Below are 16,470 nucleotides of genomic sequence, written 5' to 3'. Positions count from 1 at the left end.
CGAACGCACACGTAAAACCAACCAGCCCACATTGAAGATGACCGAGATGAGCTCCCCTCGGGAGGGGATTGAAGGGAGGGGAAGGGTGAGAGGGGGGCGGGGGGCGGGGGGCCGGGGGACTAAGGAGGCGACAATTCCCTTCCCTAGCCTCTCCGGTCGCCGCCGCCACTACCTGATCCAAAATCCGGCTCTGTAATCGCCTTTTTGTCCTTGCGGGCCTTGATGACAAACTCGGCCATGATCTGGATGTGGTCCGCAGGGAAGTGGTAGTTGGGGAAGCCCGGCACGCGCTTGAGGTGCTGTCGGTCCGGCGGCCCGAGGAGCTCGACCACCTCGAGCGTGTTGGTCGAGTACCAGATGTAGTCGATGACCTCGGCGAACCCGGGCACGTAGTTGGTGAAGGGTAGCTCATCGGGCGTCCCGTTTAGGTGCACGTAGGCCGACCGCAGGCTGAAGGGGTGCTCGATGCCGTCCCGCGTGAAGGTGCCGTACTGGAAAGGAGCCAGCTCCGGATGGTCCGGCGCTACCCGTCCCTGTGACAGCAACTCGTACACACTGCTATCTGCAGTCGAGTTATAATCGCCACAGACGAAGAGCGGTATGTCGGTGTTGTTCCTGTACTCTTGGGATGGCGCCGGTTCGGGCATCTCCTTCTTCTTCTCCTCCTCTCCGTCTTCCGGGTCCGACGGAAGCTGTATCATCCTCTTGTCCTTGCACGGCGGCCAGCGAGCATACTTCTCCGCCAGCCTGGTGATATTCTCCATGAGAATGGCAGTCTGGACGAGCTTCACGTCGGCGAGGGTGGGCTCCCACGCCAGATGGGTGTTGGCGACGATCATGCGCGCACCGGTCGACCGGCTCTCGAACAGGCAGATGAGCCCGATGTTGTCCTTGGGCATGACCCGGTTGAAGATGTCGTGCTGGTTCTTCATGTCCGGACGGTTGATGGCGATAGTCGCATAGTCGATCAGCTGCTTGTCGAGCAGAATGAACTTGCTAGCTTTGTAGAAGATGCCACAACCATCAACAACCTGAGCATCCTTCTCTGACATGGTCTTGGCCTTTGGCCTTGGCCAGTGGATCCCCTTGTAGTCGTATGCAGCGAGGTCCGGGCTGAAGAAGTCCCGGAAGGTGTCGGTCGCGATCTCTTGTAGACACAAAATATCCGCATCCCTATCGTGTATCTCCTGCATAATACTCTCCTTGCGATAGTCCCAGGACAAAGCGCCTGCCGGCGTATATCCGTAGAGCTGGGCAGTCGCATACCTGTCGCACAAGATGTTCCACGTCAATATCTTGACCCTCTCCAGGTTGGGCGATACGTCTTCTTGGATTACGATCGGCTTCCGCGGGGTCGGCGGTAGGGGTACTGAAAAGGGTTAGTTAGTATCAAGTGGACACAGCTAAAACAAGCGGAAACAAATTACCTGGGGCTTGCTCTCGGAGGAGGTTGACTAAGCTCTTCGTCCCGCGCTCCATAATCTCCTCTTTCATGGTGGGATTTAGGGGGTTTCCGTCAATGCCAAGCATTTCCAAGTAGTGCAGGGATCCCAACTCGTAGGGCAAATCCCGGATGTGGTTATCGAAGAGGAGCAGCTGCTTGAGGTTGGTGCACATGCCGATCTCCGGAGGGAGTTCTGAGATCTGGTTGAAGGAAGCCTCGAGCACGCGCAGTTGTCGCAGTTGGCCAATCTCAGCGGGGAGGTAGGTCAGCCGGTTCGAGGCGATGAAGAGCTCTTGCAGGAAGGTGTAGCTGAAGAGCGCAGGAGACAAGATCCTCAGGCCCTGGCCGCTGAGGTCGAGGTTGTGCCAGTCCTGTCGCTTGTTCGACTTCTCGACAATCCAAGGACGTCTCCTATCCTCGTCGCCGTCTGTAGCGGGCGCCGAATTGCCAGGCGTCAGAGCAGAGCCACCGATTCCCCGGTTCTCGGGCGCCTTGAGTCGCGCATAGTAGTGCGGCTGGTGTTGCTCTGTCATGGCCGCGTGCGCTCTCTCGGCCTCTTTCCGCAGCCGGAGCTGCTCGGCCCAATGCTCGGTTATCTGTTGAGCCTGGCCAGCTCTCGAGGGTGGCGCATGGCCATTTTGCAGATTGTTCGCCGAGAAGGGGCTGGCATTTGACATGACGCCGCTGGAAAAGCTAGAATGGTGACCGATCACGTTGCCACCCGCGCCATGGCCGGAGTGGTCTTGCGGGATGGCCTGGTGGTGCTGAGAATGGGTTTGGTGCTGGTGGGATGGTTGCTGCTGGTAGTTATAGAGGATGGGCATCCGCTGACCACCCGGCGCGCCATTGAGACGGGAGTTGTGCCCCTGCTGGTGGCCTTGACCGTACATGCTCCGCAGGTTCTTGCTCGGGGAGCTCGGGACGGGGGATTTGGACGGCGACGGCGGATCGGCAACGAAGTGGTTTAGCAGAGAATTTAGAAATATTCCGTTCGCGACGGAGCTGCCGGAGCTGTACTGAGAATATAGAGGGTTTCCAACGGCCTGCTGCGGATATCGGTAACCATCTGCCATCTATGTCTCATGGGAATCTCTAGTCGCGGCGCTGATGGGAGAGGAGGGGGGGCGGTTTCGGGAGGGGAAGGAGTGGGGCCGGCTAGGACGCTGCTCGAGAGCTCATGTACGACGCTGGAGGAGAATCTCTGGCTAGGTACTGGGCTGGTGCATGAAGTATAGCAGACTTTTCTTCCAGCATCGATGTAGCGTACGGGGGAGCTAGCCAAGACGGGCGGCAACTGGTTGAGCTTCAAAAGGCCATGCAGTCGTCGCTATCGAGAGATCTCGGCTGGGTCCTCGAGCTAGGGCGTGCCGGAGGAGCAAGGGTCGACGGCAGTAGTTGGGAGTTGAGGTCGACGTGAGAGTGGACGTCAAGAAGGATGCGGGTTGACCTTTTCTACTATGTTATGGGCTGGCCTGGACGAGATCAAGGGTCAGCAGATGTAGAGGAGAGAGATTGAAGGAAGGGAAGAGGTTGGCGGGGTTTCGCAATTGGGTAATGGGGCTCACAGTAATGAATGTGCGCGATCTCTTGCTGGAAAATAATTTTCTCTTCGCTTGGCAATGGATACTGAAGTGAAGGATATGAAGTGTGATGGCTGATGTCTTGCAACAATCCCGGTCCGGCGTCTGTTGTGGCCTCTTCCTCCAAGTTGGGGATGCAAAGGTAGAGTCAAAGGTCTGGCGGGCTGGGATTACATAACCGGCACGTGATTCAGCCTTGTGGTCAGCTGTGCACAAACCATATAGGCATATACTATGGTTTGGGAATCGCCACTAATAGACGCCACTTAATCCTAGACTTGCGACATTCACCGACTTCAGTTTGGGCACTGAATAACAGCCCGACTCTCTCAGGTATCTCGGTTGGCTCTTCACTTCCGTCACGGGTCCTGACTACAAGACGCCATAACTTGAGCTGTGAATCCCGCCCGTCAACAATTGAACCCTTTCTAAATTATTAGCCCAGGGTGATATCAGGATCCATATCTGATTTCTGACTCCAATGGACTGCAACACAAGAAGACAGGTCTCGAGGGCGACCTTGAGGCGCAAAGTACAGGTGGAATACCACTCGTGTTCGACCTTTCCGCCGGGTGTTTGTGACTGATTGAGCGTTTGCTTCGCTTGCAATTGCATTTGCCTTTTCTTTACCTAGCTAGCGGGACCTCACAGTTCCCGTGACTGGACTCCTCTCAAAAACCAAGCAACAGTCATCTTCCAGGTTCCTCTCTGGGCTGGATACCTAGCAAAGTTGGGTGGATTGATTGTCCTGAGATCCCACTAACCCGGGCACGCAGCCATTCCAGTTGGCGGCTAATATTGCCTGCCGAGTATTGTTCCTGGGAAAGGGTTTATTGATCCGCACATAGCCGCAAGATTCGAGTTGATATTCAGCCAGTGCTGAGCAGCATCGCGGACAGACACAGCGCTGATTGGCGCGGAACAAGGGCATCGAGTGTCCTCGAGCATCTAGCAGCACTTGTCCACAACCAACGGCCACAAGCTGCCATGAGGGAGGAGGAAGGGATGCGCTGGATCTGGACATGGCAAGAACGGTCCGAGCTCGCTCGCTTCTACCCTTGCATCCTCTGCATAGCCGGCCTGCACGGCAGCAATCAATCAATCGTTGTTGGGTACGGGGACTACGGTACCTACATTACCAACATTTACCAAGCATTTCTTGATTGATGGCGGTCCGCCTGTGACGTGGTGACGGGCTCTGGTGTGTGGCTCACCGTCGAATCGGCCAAATTTGATGATTTCGTCAATTATCTGGTTGTCGCCGGGTGGCGCATGATGCTCGAGAGTGGAAGCACACCATCCGTTAGAACCTACGAGTTGGCAACGGATAAAACCAGAGCCGGACGAAGCCCTTCCAGGGCAGTCTTAGCCGCACTTCGTTACACATACTATTACACAGTAGGTACTATGTATGTATGCATGTCCATACATTGCATCCATGGAATAGGGGGCGGTCCCAAACGGTGTCCCATTCTGAAACGTTGGCTAGGGCGAGGGAGGACCAAGAGATATCGACTTCAGCCTCAAAGGCTATCTCCACACTGCACCCGGACTGGCTTGCTCTTTCTGGTCTTTCCGGGGATCAACGGTGACGCATGCCAATGATACATTGCATCGTACAAGAATAGCTTCGGTGCGCCCTCACCACGCAATTCGGTTCCGTTTTGGGAATGGAGCATGACCATGCACTTGGAGTGTCTTGGTGCGCAGGATTCAGATTGGTCTCGCCAGCCTATGGCAGCGCAGGGAATAACCTACTACCTTCGCCGGATTACGCTAAAGATCCAAGAAAGAACCCAAGAAGGGTCAAGACCACAGTTAGTCTCCTGCGAAAATATGGATTCCGCTGTGCCGAACTTGGGCTGGCGCAGATCCATCTTGGGGACAGATGGATGGACTCTTATCATGGCTACAATGTGCGCGGGCATTGTCCAATCAGGTGGGCAAGACGGCCTCTGGGAGGAGGAGAACGATGCCGAAATTCCCATGAACCACGGATCAAGCGACCACGAGACACCTCGACTCGGCCAATCTGGGGGGTTCCAGCCGTCAATGCGGGGAAATGGTCCAGCATTTCGGCGGTCCCTCCACTTCAGGAATTTGGAACTTGGAACACCAGAGACACACTAGTTAGTTTAGAGTCCGCCGCAACAAGACGGGCGCAAGTATCGGTTTCTGTTGGTTGCAGAAGTGTAGATATATTTCTTAAAGAGTGTATATAGGAACTGGCGCGCCCCAGCCCTCCCCCAATTTTCTTGGCTCCTCTGGTTCCCCCGGGATTGTAGGAAGACCCGTCGTCATCCACGTTTGATGCTTTGAGCTGGTCTGCTGCCCCATGTCAACTCGTCGGCGCTCCCGTTCACACACCACACTCCATCAGGCACCACCCCGCAAGCACGGACACAGGGTCTACATTCGACAGTAAGAGATAAAGAAGGGAACGTGAGCGAGGGAGTGAAAGCACAAACTGCGGCCGACTTGCCGCACGGGATCGACTTGGCCAAATACCTATTCAAGCCATGCGAAGACCGAGGAATGTCAGAAATGGGCGGCGAGATATTACTACGATCTGGTTGAAGATAGGGTCATCACACACACGAAATCCAGCAAAGTGAAAACTGGAAGAGAGGGGCACGAGGGAACACCCGGCCTCAGAAGCAGAGAGACTAACATCACAGCTTCCCCCGCCATCCCCGTCATCCCAGCCGACGCAGCCCTAGGTTCTGGACCAGACCGAAAGAGAAGGTACCTAGGACCTACCTGGAAGGTCGGACTAAGCAGGAAACGAATAGCATTGCTTTTTGGATCCTCGGATACCCTTCCGGTTTTCGGGACGCCTCACCGACTGGAAGGAGCAGGCGCTGGAGACAACTGGAGAACACGACAGGAGCGATCAACGCGACCAGGAGGCGAAACAAGACCCCGCGCTTCTAGAAGGTGGAACGTCTGTGAGCCCGCGAAAATCCCATTGAGAACTTCCAAGGGCCCCCTCCCCCTTGTTTGACATCGAGTGACGAACGGCACGGCAGAAAACGCAGAAACCTGGGAAGTTTGCACTGTCACTCTCTCCTGAATTGTGGCGGCGCTGCAGAGTTGCGCAACCGGGCGCCGGGGGTTTGCTCAGCCGACACTCCGCTAGAACCTAGCTAAAATGGAGTACTCCTGGTCCTACGCCGCCGCCAGGGCTCCTGTCCCAAGCACCTACCACCAAAAGCCAAAGCCTCGACCCGACCGGCCAAATCGATCCAATTCCACATCCGGTGCCCGACCCAAGAGAAAACCGCGGATTCCCGGCCATTCCAGGGCCTCGAGCTGCAGTTCGAATAACCTTCCGACCCACGACATCCCGCTGCCGCTTCTGCCGCAGGAGCTCCAGGGCCACGACCCAGCTGGTGGGGCAGGCGAGGGAAACTCGCCTGCTGAACACGGCCACCTCCCTACTCTCGATCCCAACCAGCCCCACAGCCACAATAACCAGCAACAGCCGCAGCAACAACAACAGCATCAGCATCACCAGCGCCGGGACCGGGTGGCTGCCTTGGTCAAATACTACCAAACAAAGCAATTGCCAGCGACCCCTCGTATCGACACCGAAACTGAAAACGCTACAAACACGAACGAGTCCGGCCCGGCATCGGCACAAACCCCGGCATCGCCGCGCCTCGCTCGACCGCTGTCCTTCTCCTACCCTCTTCATACGTCAACCTCAGCATCAACGTCGGCGTCAGCGACAGCGTCCGCTGCCGCCACGTCGCATCAAGACCGCCGTATGTTTCAACATGCCGCCATGTTTGCCGACCCGAACCCCATGTCCAAGATATCCTCAGCGGGTGCCGGTCCATCTACTCGTGCCGACAGCGTGGTCTCGAGCAATTCGGGAGGCACCACGCTGAGCAGCCGCACCATGCTGTCGAGCGAGACGCCATGGAATGCCGAGTCCGCCGCGAAGCCCTTGATCGTCCGCAACGGCCGCACCTACATCTCCGACCCCTCGCTCCCTTATCCCTTACCCGTCGACCTTGCGGAGCTACATCGGCAAAGCTTGAGGATTCTTATGTTGTTCCAGCTCTTCGGCGGCCCAATATGCTCTCCCGAATTCGCAAACAAGCCGCCTACGCGGGTGCTCGAAGTCGGCTGCGGCTCGGGATTCTGGAGCATGATGTGTCATCGTTACTACGCGCGGCACGGCCACTCGGACATCTCCTTTGCGGGCATCGACATCGCGCCCATCGCCGCGGGAGCCGGCGGACAGGGCGGCAATTCCGGCAGCAGGAATAATTCTAACGCGGGGGCCCGCGAAGGAAATAGAGCATCAGGGGCCTCTTCCTCCTCTCCGGCCGATGCACGGCCTGATAGTGATATGAGGTGGCGATTCGTACAGCACGATATGCGCAAACTCCCCTGGCCCTTTGCAAGCGGCGAGTTTGACCTGATCATGGTTAAGGACATGTCCCTCGCCACCTCCAGCGGTCTCCAGCAGCCGTTCATGGACGAGTATCTCCGCATGCTAAGTCCTGGTGGGACTCTCGAGATCTGGGAGAGCGACCACACTATTCGCATGCTACGGCCCCACGTTCCGGAATCACGACAACAAGTCCGCCAGCCGGCCAACCAGGGCCAAGGTGGAGCGGGAGGCACAGACGGCGGTGGTGGCGGCGACAGCGACTCCTCCGACAGTGAGGAAGATGAGCAGACCGCAGCTGCTAGCCTCGGCGCGTATATTATGACGGGCAACACGCCGTTGTCGGCACCCCTCAACAACTTCCTGGTCGAATACAACGGGTGGGTGTCGCGGGCGCTCGAGGCGCGCGGCCTGTCAGCTATGCCGTGCACGCTGATAGGGCCGATGCTCCTCCAGGAAGCTGAGATATTGGCGGGCATAGGATCGCGGCGGCTGGCGGTGCCACTCTCCGAGGCTCGGTGGGAGCGCGAGGGTGTCGGCGGGGTCGTCACCAAGGATGGCAAGAGCTACATCGAGACCAAGGGCAAGAGCAGGGGGCCGCCGGCACCCAAGGGGGCACGCGACGCCGGCCGGCCGCTGACGGCGGCGCAGGCGGCGCTGAGGAGGACGGCGCTGACGACGGTCGTGCAGCAGATACAGGGCCTGGAGGGGGTGCTGCGGGAGGCCAGCGGCAAGAGCCAGGACGAGTGGGACGGCTGGCTGGGCAAGATGATGAACGACCTCGTCAAGGAGAACGGGACGAGCTGGGGCGAATGTCTCGAGGTCGGAGCCTGGTGGGCCAAGAAGAAGTCATGATCCGGAACGTCATCTGAAATGGACGATTTGGGGAATCCCGGAGGTTCTCGACAATAGCCATGTGTTTATTGGCCTTCACTCCCTGCTCAGATATCCTACACATATTCTACACTCAGCAGCAGCTGCCCAATCTTACTCATGTCCAGCCTCGAAACCGGACCCCCCCTCACGACAACCCGACTCCGTACGCCACTTCCGAGTCACTCCCGAGTCCAGGAGATTTTGGATCTCATCATGCCACTGAAACCAGGGCTCTGTTGCGCCCATCGGAATGAGCCCGATGCTCCGAGTTCAACCATCTGCCATCTACCACCTACCACATGGACCTCCCAGCTTGTGCTAAAAAGCTTCATGTCACATCATACCGCTTCCTCAGCGTCCGGTATCTCTTCAAATAGTACCTATTCGTTTCGATTCAGAGAAGCACATTAGCCGGGCTACTGTTCTTCCTGGCCACACTTGAAGGTTGGGTTTTTTTTTTCAGCCCTCGCAGCCGCTGGGCCAAATCATGACATAAAAGGAGGGAAAATAAACGAAAAAAAGGGGGGGAAACACAACAACACGTAAAACTTCATTATAGAGGGCGGGGGGGGTATATGGGTCTGGAGTGATGGGATTGTTTTTTTTTCAGAGGTCGGGCCAAATCGATGAGCCTCTTCTCGCAAGGCATAGCGTCGCTTTCTTCTTGCTCCTCCTGTATGTATGTACTGTACATAGATACCTGCTCGGGAACCAGGGCGGGGTCGGAGCTGGAGCTGGCCGGGTTTTCTTTCTGGCTCGACATATAGGAGAAGAATTGAACATTGGATATTTTTGATCATTCACTGGTAACCACGATATTACTGGGGAATTGAGACTTGGGAGCCTCTCGCTTGCGACCCAGGCTCCCTCTTCTGCCGTGCATTTGAAGGCTCGTAACGTCGGGATCGAAACGGGAATGTAGAGGAAGGAGAATCGTCGGACTTACAGCGCCTCGACCTCTGTTATTGCAAATGTCAGCTCGGTCGATTCTCCCCTTGCGTTTGAAGGGGGACGGGCCACGGGGCAGTATAGGATCGGCCATTGCCAGTCAGCCAGGTCGCGCACCTTTTCGCACAAACTCGGCCCTCGCTATCCCCTTCCGGATCTCCTCCTCGTCCCGCAGCCCGGCGTTCGCCATGAAGGCGCCGTGCAGCCTCGTCCGGAAGTAGTCGAACCCCAACGGGTAGTCCTTGCCGAGGTTGAGGAGCTCTGTGCACCGGGCGGGAGGCCCCGGGTGGATTGGTTAGCCGCTGACTTTGCACTGGCAGAGGAGGAGAGGCGCGCGGGGTTGTTCTGATCAATAGGTCACTTGGAAGCTGTTCATTGTGCTTGTGTATGGGTCGGGCGGACCTTTGTAGATGCTGACAACCTGTCTCCGTAGCGCCGGGTTGGGCGATGGCATAACTTAATCGGCGGGGCGTGGGGAGAGGAACCGTAGTGCGGAATCAAATCGCATCTATCCTTCGAGTGGAGTTCGCTGTCGCGAGGATTGGGAACTTGGGGAGATGGATTGTTTGTCCTTTTCCTTGAGATGACGCGCCACAACCTACCCCGGCTTGCCTCGGTCTTCTGCTTGGCTCTGACGCCATTTCCGCGACCCCGCCGTTAGCGGAGGAGGGCGCGGCTTTAATTAACCACCTTGCTACACTTCACGACTTCGAACTCGGCTTCTCCCTACCGCCAATCTAGACACCACAAAGTCTACGGGGAGCTCGAGACGTCCATCACCAGTCCAATTGACCTCGAGAAACCCCCAATTGACGGCCCCTTAACCCGCTAAATCGACGGCCCCCGTGCCCGCCCACAATGCCCGCCCGCCCACGCCTAAAGCTCTCCAGGGGCTGTCCCTCAGGCACATTCCGAACCGGGCCCCCTCCGACCCGCCTCCACCTCTCCTCGGCCGCCGCCGCCTCTACCTCGACAACAGGCCAGTCTCTGCCCCCCGCGCCGCCGCAGCGCTGGGTCTCGGACCTGCAGGCCCGCGTGGGCCGGTGCCTGGCGTTTGGGTGCTCGGCGGACCAGGTGTCGCGCGCGGCGCGCGTGCTGGCCGTCCTGGCGGCCGAGTGGCGCCACCTCCTCGCCGGGAGCGAGGGGTTCCTCACGCGCGGGGGCGGGCGGGCCGGGGATAGTCGGAGGGTTGTGTGGGGGGAGATGGACTCCTTTGTACGTTTTCCCCACACCACCGCACCCTTCCACGGGGTTTGTTTGTCGGGAGCAGAGGAGAAGAGAGAGGGAGATGGGGAGAGAGGCCGAACTTGTATGCTAACGAAAGCGGACGCGATGGGTAGGGCCACGTCAACAACGTCAACTACTTCCGCTACGCCGAGTCGGCGCGCGTCGACTGGATAACCGACTTTTCCGTGCGGGCGGCGCCGGAGCACCGCGAGGCATGGGCCGAGCTGATGAAGCCGCGGGCGACGGGGCTGATCATGAGGTCATTGAAGTCCGAGTTCAAATTCGTGAGTCGACTCGACCCTTCCGCCGACTCTATAACTTACTGACCCTTTTCTCCCCTTGTCCCAGCCCCTCGTCTACCCCGACACCATCTCCGTCTACCACAAGCTCCGACCCCCCTCGGGCCCCGGCCCGGCCGACCCGACAGCCATCACCCTCGACTGCGTGGTCCTCTCGCACCGCCATCGCCGGCCCGCCGCCCGCTTGGAGGAGGACGTCGTCGTGTACGACTACCGCATCGCGGCGCGCGCGCCCCTGCCCGACTTCGCGGCCGCGGCGTTCGCGGAGACGATGCGGGCGCAGGAGGCCGAGGCTGCGGCCGCGAGGCGGGCAGTCTGGGGCCTCATTGGGGAGGTGGAGGCGCTTGAGAGGGGGACGTGGGATCGGGAGGGGGCGGTGGAAGATTTGGGTGGGGGGGTTAAGGGGGGGTGACGGGGAAGCGATGGAGAGGTGGATGGGGGTGGATGGGAGGTGAAAGGGCGAAGGGGATGTGAAGGGAAATAGACGGGATGGTGTTTCTATGATGAGCGTCCTGTCATCTTAATGGAGATATGCTTACGGGAAGCACGGAGGAGGGCAAAGTGAGGGAAGACCGCGATATTTTTGTCACATATGTTCTACCGTATCTATTTACCTTCATTCTAGTTGAAAAGTGCTAGCCTTACGAGGCAGATAGAGGAGGAAACATTCTAGCTATCTTCTTGACGCCATCCATCAACCTAGTTTCGGGGCTTCCTAACCTTGCTTCATGGGCACATTATTCTTCACCTGGCCACGGATTGCGCTGTGTTCACGTCCCCGCTATGCGAATAGTTTAATGGTATTGCTACGGAGGCAAAGCTTGACGGAGGTTAAGCCTAGCATTTCGGGTCACCAAGTGGGTAACTTGGCACTCAAAGTCTCGAACATTACGGAGCCTGTCAAATTGCAAGCGTGCCCTTGGCTTCGCAGTGGCAAGATGGCGCGTAGTTCTGAAGAAGGACGTTTGAATTTTTCGCGCGACTCAGGGCAACCGTCGCGGACGGGGCCGATACCAGCGAGTTACTGCCGGTCCCGATTGGCAAACGGCGATCGGGCGGCACGGCCTAGGTTCCTTTCAAGGCGTTCGGATGGACAACAAGTAAGTATCCGTCTGGCGAAACCGCCCGATTGGCCGGGTCTGGCAACGGTGAACTACCTAGGTGAACTCATGAGGCATGGTACAACACCAGAAATGAATCGACGCGGTGGAACGCCCCTGGAGCGCCAAGGCCAAGTCCGACCGAGGCAAGGACTCGGCAGTCGACACAGTGCCACTCCTTGGCACGATTGTAGCTGCCAACCGGAAATACCCTGGAGATGGGGGAATCGCCCGTTCGATTTCTAGAACCCGGTGCATGATGATTGGCACGGGTGATTGTGATTGTGTCGACGCGCATGAAGCCTTTCTCATATTGGGCAAGGAAGATCGATATCCTGGTCGATGCCGAAGCTCTGCCGACCCTCGCCCGAGCTGCCATCACTTGTGACCGCTCCTCATGGCGCGAGGCGCGAGTCGTGGCTTGTGACATAGAAGGGATATTTTCTTGAGCCTGGTCGCTCCGCTTGGCCCCTCAAAAAAAAAAAAATAAATAGCTCGAACAATAATAACGAGAGAAGAGTAAAGAGCAACCTACTTCGCATGTCTGTGCAAATTTGACACCGCGCGACTGGCCTGATCTGGCCTCCCATGATGATTAGGGCTCGATGATTATCCGTCCCTCTGCCTGCCCCGGGCGGTGGTTGGTCTCTTCTTGGACATTCCCCGCATGCACCATGGCCATATCAAGAAAACGGCGGTGGAGCTTGAGCAATCGCCCTTTGGACGCCCTAAATTGATTCCTCCCGCCTGGCCAATGAGGCAGCTCGGGAGGGCTTAAATGCCGAAGGGGAGGAGACCTTACCTGCCGTGATGGTTGCCTGTCCACCATACGAAGTCATCTGTTGTCAATGAGGTGGGGTTGATGTTGCATTCTATGCGTGTTGCGATTCGTGATGTTTATCATCACAACGCACCGCTGCAACATGGCTCTGGTCTTCACTGCAAAGTATGTACCTAAGCAATGTACGCATCCATGCGTTGCGGGTGCGGCTACAGCGGCTCTAAAAGTAGAGGGAACGCATCTTATGTACAATGCTGTACCTCCTGCGTAGTGGAACATGACTTGCATGGATGGGGCCCACAGGCCAGGTGCTTACCACAGTAAGCTGCTACAAACGGTGACTGTAACAACGCACATGCCCCCCCAAATTAATTCGTCCGCGCTCGCGACAAGAGAAGCAAGATTCATCTTCTCCCTTGACCGCCAAATGCTTACAAGTTGTGGCCGACATCGCACTAGAAGATGGTGATATTTGGATTTAGTCCCAGGGCCGAGGAGAATTATTCCGAAGAAAGTAGTGATCGGCATCCAATGCCGCGGAGAAAAGCGCAGATCCATAACGTGCTTTCCTTCGATCAACTGATGATGGGTTTGGAGACTGCTGACTGGCGGGATGGGGTTACTGTTTACAGCCTCCCCGGCAAGTGCTTATCGCTGATCCCTGGCTTGCATGATGCGTGTTTGCTTTGCAACTCAAGTTTAACCTGGCTCATACTCCCCGTGAGGTTCTCCCCCTGTCATTGGCACTGTGCAGGTACCTCCCTGGGGATGCAGTACATGCATACATATTCCGTACAACGTTAAATCAGGGGCGGCTCCAAGACACCAAAAATCCATTTCCGGCTCCAGAGTTGAGCTCCCGAAGTCTAAGTGTGTATATATTCAGCCATGCATTTTTTTACGTCGTCCACACTTTTCAACTCCAACCCAGCCAACCATCACGCCCCCTCCCACCTCAAGCTGAACACCTCCGCCCCGACCCTCGAGTTCCCAACCTCAGCCTTCCCATCCTGACTCAGCACACTCGCGGGTATCTTCTCCCCCTTCCTCTCTAGTACAATCTTCCCCTTCTCCGAAACCTCGGGCAGCTTGTAGAACCGCCGCCCAGACCGGCTGAGGAATCCCTCCAGCTTCTCCTGCGTCACATCCGCCTCCACGATCGCCCCGCGCTCGATCGCCTCCTCGAGGGCTAGTAGGACGAGCTGCGTCGCGAACGGCTGCGTGAACACCCCCGCCGGCGCTTTACCCTGCGCGGCCGAAGTCTTGGTCTGGATGGGGTGCGGGGCGCTATCGCTTCCACTGAGCGGGGAGGATGACGATTTAGTAGGTTTACTAACGAGCCTCGTGAAGGCGAATTGGGGTGGAGGGATGACTCACAAGAAGAACTTGGTGTCGCCGCTGACAACGGCCCGGACCAGCGCGTCTCTGTCCGTGGGCTTCTTCGGGATCGGCTTGCAGAAGGCGAAGGGGTCGCAGCAGGCTTCGTGGGAGGTGAGGTAGAGGTGGTGGGCAGTGATTGTCGCTACAGTCCACTGATATCAGCATCACTCGTTATACACCCAGCGAGACGAAAACAAGAACGGCGAGCCATACCGCCAACAGTAGGTCCGCAAGCCCGCACAGCCTCTACAGCCGCTGCGGTAGTACAATGCTCGAGCTACGATGGAGAGAGTCAGCGATTGCCCAAAGTGGAGTCCAGAAGATACACACCACGATGCGCAGCTGTGGGAACCGCTCATGGAGCGTCTTGAGGGTTGGAAGGAACGCTTCTTCCAGCGTTGTGTCTGCTGGTGCAAGCGACTCCAGAACCTCTCCGTGGAGGTTCAGCACTGTCCAAACACATAGCTTTGTTAGCTTCCATTCCTCTCTCAGGGTACGTCTGGAGTCCTTCGCGAGTAAAGGGGCGACCCAGGGACAGATTGATCGGGGGAAGATAGAACTCAGAAAGCATGCTGCAGTGTACCTACCTAACCCATGCTTCTCCATGGCAGCGAATGTGGTGTAGAAGGCCTCAAGATTTGAAACACCAGACTCGGAGTTAGTTGTTACCCCTAGCATGACGTGTTAATGCTGTGTTTGTGGCAAGATAGGGGGAATAGGAAAGCTTGCCTTGAGGGTACATCTTCACGCCAGTGATTCCAGCTGCTGCGGCTTGGGCGATCACCTCAGGCGTGACGGAGGGATGAAGCTGGGAGGACGTTAGACGAACAGACCCCTATCTGAGTGAGATTCAGGGGTAAGCAAGGGGACTGACGAAGAGTGACATGAGGAAATGAACATCTTGGGTTATGGCGTGCAGCTGAGATCGGTATTCAAGCACCTTAGCAACGGTCAGTTATTTATTTCTAGTCTCATATCCATATATGCCTTTGGGGTCCGGCATTCTCTGCCTGTAGACATACCTTCTCAACAGACGTAAGGGGAGGCACCTGTGCGCGAATACGTTAGCATGTAGTGATGGAATAGAGCTGGCGGTTCTATTTGTTTGGTTTCTAGGATCCCTACGTACAAGATTGGGCATGCTATGCTTCTTGGTTAGCATTTCCATTCCTCTTCAGGATATCACACAGAGAGCTGTCGTACACAAAGACCGTATCAACCCCACCTTTCCTCACGGTGGGAACTACCAACTCCATGAGCTCAGCCTGCCGTAAGTGGACATGCATGTCCGCCGTAGGCGGCAGCTCAAGCCGGTCGATATTTTTCATCTGCATTTTCCTCGATTTGTAAAAGGTATGCCTTCTTTACAGGTACGTTTTTGGTTGAGAGAGCCCCTCACTCCTGACATCAATGGTTTTTTTTCGGGCACCATCAAGTCACGTGCGAAAAGGGGCCACAGGTGCCGGGAGAGACGGGAATTGCCTATGGGCTAGCCTTAGCACACTGCTGCATATTGCATAATCATTAGTATCACACTCCCTGTCACTGGCCTGGCTCAAGCACCAAAATAAACAAGACATGGAAAAATAAAAATAAAACCCAAGAAAAAGTTTGTTGCTGACCAAGCTCACCTCAATATAGTCTAGAATTACTGCATCAACTCCACTCCTGGAATGCTAGGTGGTTGGGTACAGTAATATGCTATTGCTGTTAACAGACGTGAGTTTACACCACTGAGTCAGCGGATCAGGCCAAATCTGAAAATCTAGATCCGCAGCATTCCTCTGCCGTCTGGGCAGGTGGAGCCACAAGCTGGGACTCGAAACTTGGCGGTACATGCGTACCAAGGGAGGTACCTACAGTATGACAAAACAGGTATTGCGTGGGGCCTAACAGTACAGATGAGGTTCCCACGGCGGGGCAATTTCCGCACCGTCCTGTCACGTCCCTCTTCAGGTGGAAACACCTTGGCAGCCTCCACTGCAGCACCGACGATCACAGTGCAGTACAGTGCACTCCGCCCCACGTCCCTCCTGTTGCAGTTGCCGCCCTTCGTCTGCTGTTCTTTCCCGATACACTAGCGCAAGCCAGTAACCAGCCCATCTTGCAGCCGCCTGTGAGACTTGCAACTGCGCCACGCCCACTTTGACCTAAAAGACCCCCAGACCTCCAAACTCAAAATTCCGTCCCCTTTTTAACCCTTTTCGTCATTTTTACCTTTCTCAACACAGGTCCCCACGAAACGAAGACGGCAGCCGATCGGGCGCATGAAAAGTACTCCGACCCGGTCCGCTGGAAACTCTCTTCCGATCTTTCCGTGATCAAGCACAAGCGAACTCGCAAGCTGCTCGCGCGGCCCGCGGGGGGGTGGGGGGGGGGGCGGGGGGGCGGGGGGGGGGGGGGGGGGGGGGGCGGGGGGGGGGGGGGGCGGGG

General features: G+C 56.9%; 5 protein-coding genes across 5 annotated transcripts; 2 read left to right on the top strand and 3 right to left on the bottom strand.

Annotated features, from left to right (window-relative positions):
• Positions 1–111: 111 nt before the first annotated feature.
• QBC33DRAFT_297008 (glucose-repressible alcohol dehydrogenase transcriptional effector) lies at positions 112–2,710 on the bottom strand. The gene is made up of 2 exons (XM_060423383.1): positions 1,428–2,710; positions 112–1,369 (listed from the first exon to the last, which is right to left on the bottom strand). The coding sequence occupies exons 1-2, from the start codon at positions 2,515–2,517 to the stop codon at positions 144–146; spliced, it is 2,316 nt and encodes a 771-aa protein (XP_060278209.1). The 5' UTR covers positions 2,518–2,710; the 3' UTR covers positions 112–143.
• Positions 2,711–6,175: 3,465 nt separating this feature from the next.
• QBC33DRAFT_519977 (uncharacterized protein) lies at positions 6,176–8,281 on the top strand (the record flags this gene model as incomplete). The annotated part of the gene is made up of 1 exon (XM_060426322.1): positions 6,176–8,281. One exon carries the CDS (start codon positions 6,176–6,178, stop codon positions 8,279–8,281), a length of 2,106 nt encoding a protein of 701 aa, XP_060278208.1.
• Positions 8,282–8,327: 46 nt separating this feature from the next.
• On the bottom strand, positions 8,328–9,828 carry QBC33DRAFT_553144 (LYR family protein). Its single transcript, XM_060429372.1, has 4 exons — positions 9,653–9,828; positions 9,368–9,511; positions 9,249–9,261; positions 8,328–8,682 (listed from the first exon to the last, which is right to left on the bottom strand). The coding sequence occupies exons 1-4, from the start codon at positions 9,702–9,704 to the stop codon at positions 8,631–8,633; spliced, it is 261 nt and encodes an 86-aa protein (XP_060278207.1). The 5' UTR covers positions 9,705–9,828; the 3' UTR covers positions 8,328–8,630.
• On the top strand, positions 9,778–11,188 carry QBC33DRAFT_624044 (thioesterase-like superfamily-domain-containing protein; the record flags this gene model as incomplete). Its single annotated transcript, XM_060432927.1, has 3 exons — positions 9,778–10,465; positions 10,591–10,761; positions 10,826–11,188. The coding sequence occupies exons 1-3, from the start codon at positions 10,109–10,111 to the stop codon at positions 11,186–11,188; spliced, it is 891 nt and encodes a 296-aa protein (XP_060278206.1). The 5' UTR covers positions 9,778–10,108.
• Positions 11,189–13,324: 2,136 nt separating this feature from the next.
• QBC33DRAFT_553136 (amidohydrolase 2) lies at positions 13,325–15,473 on the bottom strand. The gene is made up of 10 exons (XM_060429371.1): positions 15,241–15,473; positions 15,167–15,179; positions 15,060–15,086; positions 14,912–14,977; positions 14,767–14,845; positions 14,625–14,708; positions 14,368–14,486; positions 14,251–14,314; positions 14,035–14,179; positions 13,325–13,956 (listed from the first exon to the last, which is right to left on the bottom strand). The coding sequence occupies exons 1-10, from the start codon at positions 15,369–15,371 to the stop codon at positions 13,596–13,598; spliced, it is 1,089 nt and encodes a 362-aa protein (XP_060278205.1). The 5' UTR covers positions 15,372–15,473; the 3' UTR covers positions 13,325–13,595.
• Positions 15,474–16,470: the final 997 nt, after the last annotated feature.

The sequence above is a fragment of the Phialemonium atrogriseum genome (assembly GCF_030411735.1).
Source record: "Phialemonium atrogriseum strain 8032-3 unplaced genomic scaffold QBC33scaffold_49, whole genome shotgun sequence".
Lineage (NCBI taxonomy): Eukaryota > Fungi > Ascomycota > Sordariomycetes > Cephalothecales > Cephalothecaceae > Phialemonium > Phialemonium atrogriseum.
Note: the sequence above shows the minus strand (reverse complement) of the source record. Positions and strands in the feature narration are given on the sequence as shown.

What these genes read in the sequence shown, in the direction of transcription:
- QBC33DRAFT_553144 (XM_060429372.1), bottom strand. Translation starts at nt 9,704, where the DNA reads ATGCCATCGCCCAACCCGGCGCTACGGAGACAGGTTGTCAGCATCTAC. An exon ending in GGTTGTCAGCATCTACAAAG is followed by an intron (nt 9,512 to 9,652) that starts GTCCGCCCGACC and finishes CCCGGTGCACAG; the next exon opens with AGCTCCTCAACCTCGGCAAG.
- QBC33DRAFT_553136 (XM_060429371.1), bottom strand. Translation starts at nt 15,371, where the DNA reads ATGCAGATGAAAAATATCGACCGGCTTGAGCTGCCGCCTACGGCGGAC. An exon ending in CGTGAAGATGTACCCTCAAG is followed by an intron (nt 14,709 to 14,766) that starts GCAAGCTTTCCT and finishes ACGTCATGCTAG; the next exon opens with GGGTAACAACTAACTCCGAG. An exon ending in CATGGAGAAGCATGGGTTAG is followed by an intron (nt 14,487 to 14,624) that starts GTAGGTACACTG and finishes GTGTTTGGACAG; the next exon opens with TGCTGAACCTCCACGGAGAG.
- QBC33DRAFT_297008 (XM_060423383.1), bottom strand. Translation starts at nt 2,517, where the DNA reads ATGGCAGATGGTTACCGATATCCGCAGCAGGCCGTTGGAAACCCTCTA. An exon ending in CCTCCGAGAGCAAGCCCCAG is followed by an intron (nt 1,370 to 1,427) that starts GTAATTTGTTTC and finishes AACCCTTTTCAG; the next exon opens with TACCCCTACCGCCGACCCCG.